Source organism: Bombus pyrosoma, linkage group LG2 (assembly GCF_014825855.1).
Source record: "Bombus pyrosoma isolate SC7728 linkage group LG2, ASM1482585v1, whole genome shotgun sequence".
Lineage (NCBI taxonomy): Eukaryota > Metazoa > Arthropoda > Insecta > Hymenoptera > Apidae > Bombus > Bombus pyrosoma.
The window spans coordinates 3,159,467-3,177,021 of record NC_057771.1 but is presented as its reverse complement, the minus strand read 5'-3'; the positions used below and the strand labels follow the sequence as shown (position 1 = coordinate 3,177,021).

The window sequence follows — 17,555 nt, the reverse complement described above, 5'->3', positions numbered from 1 at the left end:
TTGGGGGCCGAATAGTATTACGTATACATAAAGCATAAACATGACCAAAGATTAACACCATGAGAATGCAATTATATTCTCAGAATATGAATATTCATCGTAAACTACAATACGACGCGCGTATAATCTCTATGGATTATTTGTACGGAATTGACATAAAAAACAAGAGAAGTAGATCCGTATTAACAAAAATTCAAGGACTACAATTCTAAAACAAAATTTTGAATATTCATAATTCAGTGTTTGATTAAGAGCTGATTAAGGGCTGATGAAGAACCATTATTGGAAACGCGTGTATGTTAAATTATACATTGTGTGATGGTGACAATACCTGGTTTATGACTCGTCACTATTATTATTTTCGCTTGCTATTCGAAAAATAAAAAAGCAAACTTTATTATATATTGAAATTTGAAATTAACTTTTATTCATATTCATTTATGTGATCTATTAGTCAAATAATTTTCACGTGTAATTTCGTGATACATAAAACATACATTTTTCTTTTAAGTAGACATGTTTAAAAATGGACCACCAATTTGTAATCAGAATAGTGATCGGAAAACAATGTTAAAAGTAAACAGCAAAATACAATTAAGGAAATTTTAGTATTTCGACGTGTCACTGATCACGTAGGACGTAGGACATTACTAGATCGTTACACTGTAGTAAACACTAACTAATAATAATTATAATCTACAATTCATATATATTACATATACTATAATACATATACGACAAAGTTTCGTGACTTTTCGACTTGAAAAACTGACGATTTAATCAGCTAGTAATAGTAATTTAGAAATAAAATTGTTATTTATAAATAAAAACAAAGAAATATTGGATCGATGAGTAGGAACCCTCGTTTACTCTTGCCATCTTATTATCTAAAATTGTTATCTCAACTAATAATGAAACATCAGAACACTTAAACGATATACAAAAGCTGAACTAACAAAAGCGAATATTGAATATGTATGTATGCATTAGGTCAATAATATAATAATAATAAAAAACGAAAACGGTAAAACGAGATGTTAATTTTGGAAAAATAGCGTCGAAAATTCAAGAAAGAACAATTAATGGTTTTGATAGATAAAAAAAATGTTATTCACTAATAGACGAGGCCAACCAACGCGTATAATGTTCTACAATGGTCAGGTAGAAAGTGAATAAATTAGGTCAAAAATTCAAAGCATAACGATATATATATTATCTATTCTTTTGATTTTACCCCTTTATTGTCTGTTGTGGTTATGGTTATAGTTGTAGTTTCTATGTAATTAACTGAGGTAATTTTAAGAAAGTTTTGGAATCTTAATCCTATTGTAAGGAAGAAAAATTTTGTATAAGTACATTCTACAATTCTACATTAATGAAATAGAATTGTAGTCCCATATGTATTTTACTTTAATTGCCAGATTTCTACTTTTCATTATATTTTGCAAATAAACATTTATTTTACGACAGTTCCTTAGGATTATTGCGGATCCGACTAATTATATTTGTACAGCTGGCGACCGCCTTGACCGATGGATAGATTTTGGTATATGATAGGGTCACGGGAGGTAACAGATACTGTACGGATTTTCGAATTTTGTTTCGTATATCGTATATCATACTTCGTATTTCGTATTTCGTATAAATCATACATTGTACGTATTTAACTTAATAACAAACATATAAATTTATACACTTTTCTACATATTATTCTACATAGTAATTGAAATGTGAAGAATTTTGAGTGAAAATGTTTTCTTGTAAGATAAGTCAAATAATTTGACTTTATTGTTTATGATGTAAATGCATATATCATACATACATATATAATGTACAATATCGGAATAAAATAAAATAAGATTCAGGGAAGAATATTTCAACGAATTCGTTTGAAGTATTTATTTGTTCGAGGGAAACGAATCAAATAAGTAAAATGTATTGAAATTATTTAAAACTGAGATTACAAGATGATCAATAACAAGACAGAAAACAAAACAGTTTTCCAATTTCTGCGTCTGTAGGGAAGGAAATTTCTGGAAGAGCGTCGGTGTTAATGAACAGAAGCCTCCCGTTCGAGCGTTCCCGGGGGAGACTAGGTTAATGGTTATGGTTAATGTTAATACATTGCACAGAGTAGGTCTTATCTCGAGACTTTCTCTCGAGCCGAACCGCCACGCTGCTGTATATTTACTTAAATCGAAATAATGTCGAATAAATTGCCCGGAGCTGTCTACTGCTCTTGGAAAGTTGTTCGTTTTGATTCGTTCCGTTTCTCTATTGCAACCTGCGATAGAAACAATATTGGCGGCCATTTTGATGCTCAATCCGAGTTCGAAACTACGAACCTCGACGATTACGATCTCTTGTAGTTTCAGTCATTGTTACGTCGCGTGAGACAATTCGCACGCCATCCCTCGTTATCTGGCCGCCAAAGGCCTACGCACTGTTATTCAGACCCTCGATAAACCTAAAGAACCATCATAAACAGAATCTTTTTAACGTAATCTTTATAACTTAATCTTATTATCTTGCAGGAATCTTTAATCCTGCAAGTATTGTCGGTTTATGGATGATCCTTAAAACAGTCCTTAGGTTTATTGTGCGCTCTTACAAATTACAGAGAAAGCGGGTAGTGACCTAATGGTAAAAGCGGGTTTTCGCGTGAACAATGTCATACATGAACCACGTTGGTAGGAGGCTTCATCCACCTATTCTCATTCATTAACGTTGGTCATAACCAATGGGCATCGCGGATCGTTACCCTCACTTTCCTAAAGAAAAGTGTGTGCAACGAATCCGCTTTCTTCATACAACAAACACACCCACCCGAGCTTTCCTCCGTAATAACACGAGAACGAATTTCACTTGTTCTCTGGACTTGAGCTACAACTACAGAACAGTCACCACATCTCTAGACTTGTTCCACAGTAACAGTCAGTAACAAATCGAGTAATAGATCGAGTAACAGATCGAGTAACAGATCGAGTAACAGATCGAGTAACAGATCGAGTAACAATCGAGTAACAGTCCAAGTCAGTAAAAAGTCAGTCATCATAGTTGTCAAGTCGAAGACAGTCAATCGACAGAAGTTACATCATCACCAACAAGAAAAGAGTCTCAGGCCATACTCACTCGTAGTTTGGCAGTCAACATACGCACAATTGTATCCAATATTGAAGTTATTTAATTGTTGGAAATATATATATTATAACCTGTTAAAATCAGCGTTATACTCACTTAGCCACCCCTATTATCCTAATTGAAATAGGGGATCGATCTATTCGTGGCGTCAATTATTCGAATCGTAACGGGAATTTACGACTCCCGTTGACGCGCTTCTTCGAGATCGCGTCTCTCCGTGAACGGTCGAAACAGTTGTCTTCGTTACTTTTCCGCAGTCTTGGAATCGTCAATTTGGCAAATTCAGTTAATGATTTCGACGAAGAGATTTCGAACTCACAGGCGTAATACCTACATTTTACAATAGAGAAATAAGGTACAGACTCGTTTCGACTAGTCGAGTACCTAATTCAAATAATTTGACTTGTGTTCGTATAAATCAAGTGGTAATTTAAATTATAGTCAACCGATTGCCAGATTATCACCTGATTAACATAAAGTATAAGATAAACTTATTACTCGATTTAACAATACAAATGGATGTGATTTACGAATGAAAAACAAGAATCTTCAAAACAGAAAACGAAGTTGCCGCAGCATTATTTCAATTATATCAGCTATTTAGTTATTTCTTTCCAGGAGAATAATTTTTGACAAGATTCGCGTTTAAAATTTAAAAGTTATCGGACAACTTACTAGATACATACGTAAAAGTAAAGTGTTGAGAGAGAGAGAGGCTACTCGATAGAAAACCATCACTTGTCACGTAAAAAACTTTGAACGCGAATAACGTAAATAACAAGATAAAAGTAAAAAGCGAAGCATAAAATAATGATTCTCGTTGTTTCGATAAAGTTTTTACTGAAATTTATCGTATCAGAAGCCTAGAATAAAGTAAGCCTAGCTAGAAGACAAAATATCTTTTTGCGTCAGTTACGGCTTCATGTTGACTAAAATATGTTGTATGCATGTATGTATATGTAATATGAATTAAGATTGTAACTTATATGTGTGTATATTTATATGTACTAGCTAGAAAAATCAATTATTTTTACGATGATATCGAATCACTGTTACGATGTAAAAAGTGAGATTAACATAAAAACAGTTAATGTAAAAATAATTAATCTATATAACAATAATAGACTGTTGTTTAAGTAAGTACCTATATACGTAATTGTATTACAAAAGAAAAATATTTCAATTTCAGTATTTCCTTAGATTAGAAATAGAGTAAACATAAAGAGACTAATCTCACATCAATTTATGTTTTATGATAAATATACATTTACTGCGTGGCTATTGTCAAACATGTAACTTTCCCTGTGCAGAGAAATACATTGGAAAGATTTGAATAAAATACGAAACAACGCAACGTATCGTGTGCAATTAAAGGCGCTATACTAAAAGCACAAAAAAAAAAATAGAAAGGAGAAAAGAGAAAAAGAGGAAAACGAAAAGAAAGAATACAGAACAACCTTACAGACTTCTAGAACTGACCCAAATCGACAGCCAGTTTCAAAGAATTTTCAGCAAACTTTCTCGTAGACTCGTAAAATTATAACGATTCATTGACGTCACCAGAGAATTTCGTTTGTTTTTGTCTTCAGAAACAGAATAAGAACATGCTACAAGCGGATTTATTTAGCTTATAGTCGCTTTGTCGCGTGCAAACAATCTATATATATATATATATATATATAATAATATGTACATATATATATATATAATATATATATATATATAATATATATATATAATATGTACAATAATATGTATGTGCGAGTATGTATGCATTATACACAATATACAGGGTGTACAACGCATCTGCTACAAGCCATAACAACAAATTAAAGTTAAAGCGGTAGAAGATAAACAAAAGTTCGTTAGGAAAAATTAAGTGATGCATCTTAAATCTTCAAAATGGAGGCTTTTTAAAGATTTCAAACACAACTGTGTTTTTTTAAGTGCAAATACTACGTATTTATAATTTCAATTAAACACTTATAATTTACAATTTATAAAATCACGCTTCAAATATTCTGCCTCCTTGGCCGGCACTTTATTTAACTCTTGAACCATTGTCCAACATCTTGGTAAAGTTCAACCGTTTTCGATGCGATTCTATTAAGCTGCGTTTTCATCGAATTCTGGGATTACGGTAGTGTACTGATTGGGGTTATAATTATTCGGATACTGATTGTCCAAAGATGGATTTCTAAGTTGTCGATTATTGGAATAAGTAATCAAAAATTCTTCGATCCTTGAGACATGGAAATATTGTTAAAATGTGGTTAAAATAATTGAGCAAGTATTACCACTTGTTATCGATTTTTGAGATCAAATCGACTTTTTTCTGCCGCATGCGACATTCATGTCCCTTTTTTAGGGAATCATTACAATTTTGTCGATGGTTTAGCAAGCGAAGGGACGTTTGTTCCAGTCAAAATACAACTTATTCCAGAAACCATTGCCTCAGAGAGACAAAGACAAATACAGAGACAGAGACAGAGAAGATTTGGAAGATAGGAAACGATACCTGAAAAATACCTTTCCAGCACGACCAGTCGAAGGGAGAAAATCAATTTCTGTTCTCGTAAAATTTCCTGGAACGTGTTCAATTAAAGGAAGGTCACAGAGAATCGGTTGATTTTTCTTAAAGAAAACGCGCGAGTAAAAAGTCGAATCTCTGCGAGTCACCAAACAGAAACATCTGAGAAAACTAAGTCCCGTTATCAGGATGGATAACGGTGATAATAAGCGGCCTTTGTCTGGACATTTCGCAGTCTCATTCCGAGTTCTACTCCAGCATTTATTAATCTGCCCTACTCAAATCAAATATGTATAAAGTTTCATGTAACGATCAACGGTTACTAGAAGAAACGATTATTGTTTTAACCTTGACTTGGTTTCGTCGTTCGAAACCAACTTCAAAGCATACATATGTATAACAAAGGTATAACGATCCCTTAATTGATATCGCACATGCGTACTCGTATTTAATTTCCCTTACGCATTTCCTTTTGATGGTGGTAATAAGCATTCCATTATTTGTCACAAATAACTACTACTCGTTTACCTACATATCCACGTCACTCCTTTCTGTTTTCTGATATTCAAGAAGAAGAAGAATAAGAATTTCATTAACTACAAATATAATATAATACAAAATACAAATATAAAATATAAAATAAAATACAAATATAGATATACACCAGCCATAGCTGTTTGTATTTTATACTGTTTGGTCAAATGTAATTGTACGTCTTTCAAAACAGGTTCTATCCAAAAAATGTGCAGAAAATCTCGCAGTGAAATATTTGTTTTTGCGGATCAACATAAGTCACTGTAAAAATAAATCGAAAATTATGCGGTTGTGATCTCAAGAACGGAAACGAATCGGAGAAATTTTAGCTTTGCGAAAATGCATTTTTCTGCAATATATGTATGTACATATAATATATAGAAAAGCACTTGACGCAAGATTTCAAATTATTCTTCTTCGTGCAGATTAGTTAACGAGAAATTCAATCAAACCGAGGGTAGTAATGTACAAAACGTTACGTGGCATGGTAGTGGCTAATGACGAATAACACCGCGCAAGATAATAAAGTGTAAAGCAGAAAGAAATCTGGATAAAAGAAAATATTTATTTATCGCCTATTACAATGATCGAAGAACTGTATACTCGAATATATAAAGTTAGAAAATAGACAAATATTATCTGACGATCGTTTCAACAATTCGATCGCGCAAGTCTTCAAGACTGACTAAAGCTAAAATGCGTTATCGCGTCGTTCGAACGAATCGATTTTTATTATTAATAATTCGCCATTTACACCCTACGTAAGCCCATGACCTATTACGAACCCTTCTTGTCTCTTATTTGCGTCACCTGTCTATTTTATTTTATGTAACCTACGTTACTGCAAAATCGATCTACAGTCAGTTTATTTTTACACAAATAAAACGACATCTTCTCTGCCCGAAATTAATTATTAGAAGGAACCTGCTATTCGTAATTCGTTACTTGAATTTTGGACGCGTCCAGCTGATATCATATAACTTTATATCATCGGTATTTGTGTCTATATAACAAAAATTTGTAATTTCTTCTAGAATGCATCGAAAGAATAACTTGTATTTTATTTAATAAATAAATAAATTTTATTTACGCGTACAAGCATATTTATCATTAATACTGGACATAATTACCATATCATTGTATTTTATCCAATACGATGATACTCAAACGTGGTTAGTGATTAGTGATTAGTGATTTTCAAAGGAATCAAACAAGCAAGAATTCCAAAGCTATGAAATAGAAGATAGAACAATCGCAAAAGTGCAATTGAGAAAGTAGAATTTTGCTCAAGTATTATATAAAGGTAGAGGATATTATGTATGTATAAAGAATAGGGAGAACATGGATTTCATTGACGCTCGGTGTACGGTCTCGCGTTTCTCACGCTCTTATTCTTTAGTAACTGTTGTAAGTTATAATTTGTAACGATTCCGGCATAGCATTGCGAAAGGAGATCCAAGTTGGTTCGTTTCGACGAGGAAAAAGCGGCATTGAATGTTGCCGATGTGGTCGATTGTTAGAGTTGGAAACAATATACACAACGAGCAACAATAAACGGGTCGACGGGGATTATTCAACTAACGGTAACGGTATGTATCGATCGCCATCGTCATCGCCATCGTCATCGCCATCGTCATCGCCATCACCATCGCTCGTTCGACGCGATGGTCGAGCTAACCGGACTGGCCTAATTGTCGTGAAAATGTTTACAGGAAATCGCGCGATAAAATCTTTCGCTTCACGCTATGTCGCATAGAGTTACTATATGAGTTTCAGATTCTCTATTCCGATCAATTGCGACGTTGTGTTGCAATGAAATATAATTTAACGATGCCCAGTTGAAATCGAAGAATTACGTTATACGATATATCTACATTGACTCATTAAGATAATGCAACACCTAACACAGAAAGCTTTCATTGATTTATCATGATTACATTGGTAATATTTGAAACTAATGCGAGAATATATACGAAATGTACACACGGTTCTAAGTTTAAATTATGACTAATAAATATCACTCATTTTTTCATGCAACTATTTACTACCCTCTTTCCCAATGCTAAAATCGTGCAAGTTTCGTTCAAGCAAACGGATATTATTGAAAAAGAGATTACTTGCAAACGCAAGCAAATATTAACTTTTAGCATAATTTAGCGAAATTATAACGAAAGATAGGTCAAATTATCTCTATAATCTATAACATAAGAAGAAATAGCTAAAGAAGTATTGAATGTAATCAAAACGCTCTGATGACGATGAACATAATCAAAGTGCTTGTAATAATAATGAAGTGATTTTGAAGCGGTAAGCAGAAGAAAAATTTTACTTCCGTCAATGTTATCAGAAGTCAGAATACACCTGTCGGATCGTGGTGTTTCTTCGAGTCTGTCCAAGTGGAAACAGCAGAAATGCTAAAGGAAAAGGACCAACTACGACAGACGGAAAGATATCAATTTCCTGATTTATGTCGTTGCGTCATCGTATCGGTTCCTCGCAACGTTTGCATTCCCAATTATCTGTGTTCCTCCTTTCTTCTCTTTCCTTTCTCTTCTCCCTCACTCCACTATATATAATACATACATACACAGACTTATTCATCCAATGATTCAACTGGTAATCACCTGCATAATCTACCAAGAATTGAATTAATTCCGAAAGATAACTTGACACGAGTTTCTATCCTCTAACATCTCTTCTCGATCTCGAAATAAAGTATCCTGCATATACATACGTAAGTATGTATGTATTGATTAATGGGGAAGAGGTTTTCACGCTTATATTTGGAATGTTTTGCATTTCCATTTTCCAAGTACATTTGGAGGCAAAGCAAACTTTCTTCTCACTTTTTCAAATGCATATATATATATACACATATATGCTGACTTATAACAGATGTAAATATGTACATACGAGTATAATAACATTGTATCCATCTTTTAGTAGACTGTTATTGCGTCATTTGAATTCAAATAATCTTGTATCTGTTATAATTTTCAAACGACATTTTTTTCATCCTCGCTATTCCCTCTTTCCTTTTGATAAAATAAGTCAACATTGTAGCATTGTAGCGTGCAATTTTAAGTCGTTCCCTTGTATCTACGTAAAGTTAAATCTTTTTTGCAAATATTTCATCATTTTCCTCATAATAGCCGTGATACATATGTATAAAATCGTGATTGATAATTGTTCCGTTCACTCCTTTATACACACATATGAAACAAGAAAGTGAGTATATTGACTTGCGTGTGACATTAGATACGAGTCTCTGAAATTTTGTCTGCATAAATAATGTGTGACTTATGAAAGTTATGAAAAAAACTTATCTTGAAAACGTGTATTGGCTTCTTTGAAACCAACGCACGTATGTTAAACATGAAGAATATAGAAAATACAGAATATAGCAAATTGCGAGTTTCCAAGTTTTCATTTTGCAAATAGTGTCATTTCCTACTCTATTTTTAACATTGTTTACACACTACTTTAAATTCTTACGATTAGTAGAATAAACAAATCTTAACTGAACACAGGTTTCATATAAAAAAGATAAAGGTATTAGTTCAGGTATCGGTATCAGGTAATTTTTAAAGCACTGTAAAGCAGAGAAATAATTTCTAGACGATGCATTGTCTTGAGGTACAGAAAGAGAGAAATAATTGAAAATCACAGTAATGATTATGATTGGAATTGGAAAGAAGAAGAAAACAAGAACGGTTTAACAAGTTTTTATTTCCGAGGGACCTGTGAGAGAGCAGTGTCTTTTTGATCGTGCCACGAACAAAGGAAAGGACCTGAGATCTGGCAACAAGGGAAACCTTTCGAAAAAGATACGGATACACCATAGTAGCGATGATGGCAGTAGCGCGGAGCGGAACGGCAGCGGTGGCCAAGCACGGTGCCTCCACCCTCCAAAAAACATCTGTCGGGTTGGAGTCGAACACACAGGCACACAGGACACGCCCGCATGAGCGCTCGTTCGGGACTTTCTCTACCAGCACCGGCTGTGCTCTGTGCTCCACGAAAAATACCATCGTTTCCTGAATACTAATCACTGAAAAACCTATAACATCTAGAAAATACAAGTAAGCAACATGCGTCATTTTTGTGAATCTCCTACGGCAGTATCTTGCAAAATTACAGATTCTCTCAAACGACGTGTGATTTCTGTACCGTTATACACAATAATACACATATCTAGGTACTTCGATAATTTCATAGATAAATGATACGAGATCCTGATTCATTTTCTTTTCTCTTTTCTTAGCAGCTTTCTTAGCAAACTAAATGAATCAGCTGCGGATATTTATAGAACTTCAGATTTTTGTAAATAAGATTACAGAAATACAACTTAAATATGGATTCGTTTCATGTACTGAATATTATTATAAGTGGTACATGTCACATATTTTATGTACTCTTACATATTATATGTATTTATGTACATACACTCGTACATCTTTAAATTTCCCATTAAATTCATGGAAATCTGCAATTTAGTAATAATAAAATGAAATTAATCTTTTTAATCCTGCATACAGAATAAAAGAAAATTACATAGTCAGAATAAATTAGGATTCTTAAACAAGCGTTTTGTTACGTCCCGTGACCCTGCCATATATTATAATCCTTCGGTCAAGATGGCCACCAACTGTTTAAACATATTTACTCGGATCCGTAATAATCTTAACATGTTGGTCGCCACGTCATCCATATCTGGGAGACGGCATGCTTCCCTTCTTGTTCGAATTAAATAGATGATATTATATATAGGATATACAACATAAAAGGATTAAAAACACATTATACCATACTTTTTATTAATTTATATTCTGGATAAAATATTACATTATGCTATGTCGCATGGTATTTGTTAAAACATTCCAAACGCATTTGGGGTGATTTTGGACACTTCGAACAGTATGTTGTAGTTTTTTTACGTTTCTTCTCACTTTTTGGCGTGTGACAATTTGCCTCTTCTTCTCGTAACATAGGGAGCACATCCTTCTTATAGGCTTGCCTTGCTGATTCTTACGAATCTCTAAATGGTGGGACACCTTCTTCGTTTTCTTCCGATGGTTGTCGAGCACAGCATTTTCTAAGGACACATCGGGACATTCGGAAACGAGAATTTCGCGAAATTTTCTTATCTGTATTTTTCTGTTTGTGGCTGTTTGGTACACAATATGAGCATTTACTATAGTTGTTCCTAAGAGTAAATGTAGTGCTAATTTCCGATACCACTTGATGCTTTTCCGTATCGTAGTGGCATATGAGACCATCTGGTCACATCAAAGGTTTCTGTTTCGGAGGACGTCCGCGATATGTAGAATTCGAGCTTGAAATCATAATGGGTGCATGTTTTGTTGATAATATTCTAACATCTCGAACATCTGTCCGTTTGAGCATCACAATACCGTTCTTATCTTCCCGTGCTATCATTTCACCTCTCTTCAACTGGTACAACGACATTACGAAATTGGGCATATATTTTTTGTTGTACCGTACAGTTCCAACGACATGCGTCCTAAAATTTAAAATTTGACTGCTAACTGATAGCTCGTATAAAAGTTGTCGACGAACAAAGTTCGTCCTTCATTTAGCAACTTATCTGCAAGTTCAATGCAGACGTTTTCAGCTATGCCAACTTGCTTACTTCCAGTGATATGTCGTCCGGAATATACTTTTGCAGACCATGTGTAACCTTCGGTGGAACACAGTTTGAATAGTTTTATACCATACTTATGTGATTTCGTCGGTATGTATTGCCGGAATGTTAGTCGTCTCCTCAAAGGAACCATTGTTTCGTCGACTACAATACCTTCGCCTGGTGAACAAATTTTTTGGTAATTCTCTATCAATATGTTTATAAGTGGTAAAACTTTTCCAAGTCTGCTTTTCTGTTCTATAGTTTCGTTATTTGCAAAATGCAAGTTTGCTAATAGCAATTCGAAACGATTACGGGACATTCTGCTGCATGGAAATGGAAAGTTGTAAATAGGGTTCGTTGATAAATTATTCTTATATTTTTTTATTACCTTTTAACATAGTTAAATTAGTATAGTTAAGGTCTGTATAGTTTCCATTCCATTAATTACCTTTTAACGAATTATAGCTCTGAATTTTACTAGAATATACAACTTTCACCGTTTACATAAAATTTTATTCAACTTGGACGAAATACATTTACAGAAATTAAAATAAAAAGCAAGACTAATTTGTTTATATTTTTACAGTCCATTTGTTTTCAATAAAGTATTGTCCTATCCTTATATTTTCTATTCTTATATTTACTCAAAGTAAAAAATTTGGGAAATTATAAGAATGTATGATATGTACGTAATCTGAAATATGACAGCAATATGATGATCTGAAAATATGATAGCAAGTATCTTATAAAAAATTTATAATATAAATTAAAAAGTCGTACATATATTTGTTTCCCTTACTTTGCATTAGTGCAGAATATTTATCTTGTTTCCTATCGATGGTTATAAGCTTCGCAGTTAACTTCATCCAAGAATTATAGCTGACGTGTGATAAAAAAAGAGAAATAGGAAATAAGCACTATCAGGCAATCGACAGAGGCTGCTAAATGACATGAATATGACAGGAAGTGGTGCCTCCACTCGATTTCTTGTGGGTCAGGAGCGTGGGTAGAAGGTAGAACCAAGTAACTGGAGCGCCCCTCCTACTCCTACAAACCTGCCCCTCCTCATTTCTACTTTCACCCTTCCTTACCGATCCTTCTGCGCTTATCCAGCTCTGTAAATGCAAGATACATAATCCGGAAAAACATCTGCTGTACGTTCGTTTATCAAGAGCGAATATCCATACAAAACTATTTATAATTGAACTACATAGGACAGATTTCTGAAACATCATTAATATCTATTGGTAAGAATAATATTTTTAAAATAACATTGAAATGCCATCATAACTATAATATAGTGTGCGATTGTACATATAAATGTTAATTATCGAATAGAGAAATAAAGAACTTTGCTTGTACTTACATACTTACTTAGCATCTATACTTACTAACTTCACTTGAACTTAATAATGTGAAATTCCCCTCGAAATTTAAATTACTTTAGAAAAAGTATGTAAAAAAATTACATCACAAATAAATAAGAGAATATACAAAAAAAGGAGCTTAATACATGTCCTATTACTTTATCCATTATTTAAATAGAATTGCTTGTTTATAAAATTAGATAACAAAATTGTACTCTCTTTTTTAACCTCGACCTCCTTTCCACTAACACATGAAATCGAATATAAGAATAAAATATAATATCTGTGTAAATTACAAAAGAAAAAGCTTTTGGAAACAATGAAATTTTCGTGCACGAACCTTTGTCCTTTCGTAAATGTTTGCAAATAAAAAATCAAGATATTATTGCATCGTTGTGCAATTTGCGTACCATGTAACATGCTGTAACATCTGTCAGAACTTTTCAGATTGTAGATACTCCTACAATATAGTTTCGAACAACGGGACGGACAGCCATGTTTCGGACAACATTTGAGCTCTGCTTGTGCTCAATGCACGCTTGCACAGTTTCCATTCAACTTTCCACAGTTTCACCTTTTCATCCTAGTCATTTCAAAAAAAACTAATTCAAAAAAGACTTTACTGATTGCAGGTATGCAATAGTAATGTAACTTAAACGTAATAACATTCTCCTAAACTTTTACATCATTTTTATGCGCATGCCCCTAAATGAACTTTACGTGACTGTTTGAGTAGTTACATTTTTATTTTTATCTCTCACAGTAGTAGTAATGCAAATAAAACCAAACACTACAGGTGATCTACCGTTATATGAATAACCTAGCTTAATCATCTTTTAAATTTTATCTTTTTTTGGTGATAAGAAAACAATATCAGAGGAAAATATTATTTTCTTTCGAAAGACTAAATATTATGGTAAGCATATTTTTTTTAAATGGTAAGTACTACATATTAGTAGCATCATTATATATATTTCTAATATAAAAATACTTGTAAAATGAAATTCATGAGAATTTCTTATTGAAAAAATCATATCATTTTTATATTTAATGTTTTATCTTTTACGAAATGTAACGCCTGTACTCTTTACATAAATTAATTAAGTAAAAATATTTTTGAAAAACGAAATTTTTGATAAAAAATTCCTAATGATTTCGTAAACTACGGATACGTCTATATAAGTAAATCTCATTGACATCGAAAAAATCATATCAATCATCAATTTCCCATTAATTTATACACTTTAATAAAACTCACTTGAAAAATTCGCTAAAAATTAATCAAAGTAACTTTCAAGTTACTTGGCGATACATGTATGTACATTGTACATGCATATATAAATACATAAACGGTTATAAAGACTGAGAATGATATTAAGCAACGCGGACGAAGCATCTTTAATAATGACGAGCAACTTCTACAAGTCACCGGTATAATGTAGAGCTTGTTCTACTCCTGTTTTATCTCATTGCAACCGGTTTATGAAGAAATTACGCATGGCATTAGCCATTTACAGAACAAAATGAGAGTGCGCGACGTCGTACGTACCTATATTCAATCAGCTGCATTCTATTATTTCGTAAACTCGAGAAGATACGTTCTATATTTCCTACTCCTGTTTCCAATAAATTCTGGCAAACTATTACGTAGTATTTATGTATATTGATAAAGGATTCTATATTATATATATATATATATATATGTTGCAATAAGTTGTATTAAAAAGTTACACACACACACTGTAGATACTTGAATCCTCTGTATGTCTACAATATTGATATTTGCTACAAAAAAATTTCTTTTATTATTTTTATTAACTTTTTCATAAAATAAAGCGAAATAAAACAAATTAGGTGGCGGAAAATTGATAATCAATATACCTATGAACAAATTCTTAATGTATCGAAGTCAAATATAACAACATTATATTACATATAATACTCAATATGTAGACATATGTTCCTCATTTTGTCATTCCAAGCAGATGTTATATTACTATTGTCAAAAATGAATTTTTACAAGTATATATAGTATATAATGTGTGTTCAGTTACATTCAAATTAAGAGCGGCAGCTGATATCGTTACGAGAGATCGCTTATTGCATTACACGCTCCAGGTGTTTGGTAAAGCTTATAACTATGTTCTGAGAGTCAAAAAATAGGACGCTGTCACATCGATTCTACGTCAGTTTATGAGTTTGTTATTAACCTACTTATTATATACATATTACATCCCTAGTGCACAACTTGAACAAGAAGCACAACCTCGACTCACTTTATGCTACATACCGTAGTAAATAATAAATATTTATTTTAGAAAACAATTGATGAACAATTTATAATAATACACATTATTTATAACAAGACACACGTTAAATATTACGCATATTCATTCAGCTGGTAGTATCTACGTAAACTGGAAATATTTATTCTTAAATTGATTATGAGTATATTTAGTTAGCCAACATTAATCTACTAGACGCAATGAGTTCCGTTTCTACTTGAATTTTTCTCGATTTTGTTTTTTCTCTTGGAAACTAAACAGGAAGAGGTTCCTGATAGCAACGACGATAGAGTTTTAATGCTACGGTATTTTAAGGAGATTTGACAACTTCTCCAATTATGAATCGTGCTCGCTCGGTATTGATGTGATCCTGCACAAGTAAACAAGATATATTTAAACATCAAAGGCTAGTGGTTATACTAGGCTGATGAGCGGCCGGAACAGGAGCGCAAATCTTTTCATATTTATAATAGTATAGGTATACTATACTAGATAGGACGTTTTCTAAGAGCGCACCTTTTGGATAAGTGGTAGAATTACGTGGGACGATAGTCTGTACGCGTGAATGATCGCGGCTCGACTCGACTCGTAGTAAAAAGAGATACGATAAAAAGAGAGACTCGGTGAAGGGACAAGCAGCAGGGAACAAATAAAGGTAGACTGTAGAGTGCAGAGTTGCAGAGACAGCTGGTCGCTGGGGCTCTGTCTCCCCAGAGAATAGAAAGAGACATAGCGCACGACACGGTGACGACGAACAACAAGCCTATATGACGCACGCACGGATGCACACACAGTCTGAACATAAGCGCGCACATGCGCATCGACTACCACCTACCTTCCTTCCCATATTCTGACTCTGGCCAACCTCGTGACCACCGTTCCATGACGCACCAGGAACCAGTACTACTTGTATATACCAGCGATCGTGAAAATATCACTGAATTCACTCACTGACATTCTCATTGAGATCAGTTTTTCTTCGTTGCTCCACCAACCAAACATAGAACATCATCTTTTCAAAACGCGAACTATAACTCAAAATTAAACGAAGATTATAAGATTTCATTATGTAGAGTAAGACTTGATTATTATCGTTTATATTATAAAGAAATATGCAATATTGTTTCGAAGTAACTAACTACTAACAATATGCATATTAGCATTCAAATAAAATGCGTTCAGTTGGTATTCAAAGGAACTAGTATTTGAAACAATAAAGTATATAGTTCAAATAATAAAGTAAATGTTCACTACAAATAATTTCTAATGTATATGATTCTTATTAATTAGTGCTTTCTTTTGTAAAATAGTATAAAATGTTTAAGTACACGGTACGTGTAGAACATATGTTACTCTGAGCATACAAACAGCATACACGACATTGTCATTATATAGCTCTTCGCAACAGGAAAATAATATATATATATATATATATATATGAACATTTCCTAGTTTTCCATGTGTGTTGATTACCCGTTAATTAAAACTAAATATTACAATTCTGTGTCATATATATCATAATATATCAAGTTTCATAAATCATTATTCGCTAAACACAAATCTCCCTTTATTAGATTAAAATCATGCAAAAAAGAATTCGTTACTTTGATACTGTCCTCAAAAATGTTAACGTAACGCATGTTTAGACTTTAGGTAATACAAGCGATAAAACCTAACAAGGTAAATTAGAAAATATACATCTGCGATTATTTCGTGAGATATAACATAACAATGGTGAAAAATAGTAGCAGCCAAGTTATGCTTTTGCCATAACCATGCTGTAACCATTTTCCTTATAGGACCGTTGGAGTCTACCGTTGTTACCATCATCTTGCTATTTTTTTTTCAATATCATTGACTTCATGGTACTAAATGCTTTAAGATTTTATATTAATGTGTATGTCTAAACGTGAAACACGCTAATTAACACTGCTATCGTATGTCTGGTATTAAAATTAAAACTGTTTAAGTAGTATACGCTATAATAGCATAGTGTATAGACAAACCACTAATACAATAGGTGTCTTAAAAGTAAGTTAAGCTTCGATTGT

General features: G+C 33.0%; 2 protein-coding genes across 5 annotated transcripts in view; both read right to left on the bottom strand.

The window, feature by feature from the left end:
* LOC122576660 (inositol-pentakisphosphate 2-kinase) overlaps positions 1–17,555 on the bottom strand; it is a 79,604-nt gene that overhangs the window by 54,020 nt on the left and 8,029 nt on the right. For 2 of the 4 annotated variants that reach the window (XM_043747315.1, XM_043747322.1), the window contains exon 2: positions 16,340–16,532. The exons of the other annotated variants lie outside the window; for them this stretch is intronic. The gene's annotated coding sequence lies outside the window, so the exon portion shown is untranslated. The remainder of the gene's footprint in view (positions 1–16,339; positions 16,533–17,555) is intronic. 4 annotated transcript variants of the gene reach the window in all.
* On the bottom strand, positions 1,899–2,383 carry LOC122573697. The gene is made up of 2 exons (XM_043740425.1): positions 2,346–2,383; positions 1,899–2,284 (listed from the first exon to the last, which is right to left on the bottom strand). The coding sequence occupies exons 1-2, from the start codon at positions 2,377–2,379 to the stop codon at positions 1,899–1,901; spliced, it is 420 nt and encodes a 139-aa protein (XP_043596360.1). The 5' UTR covers positions 2,380–2,383.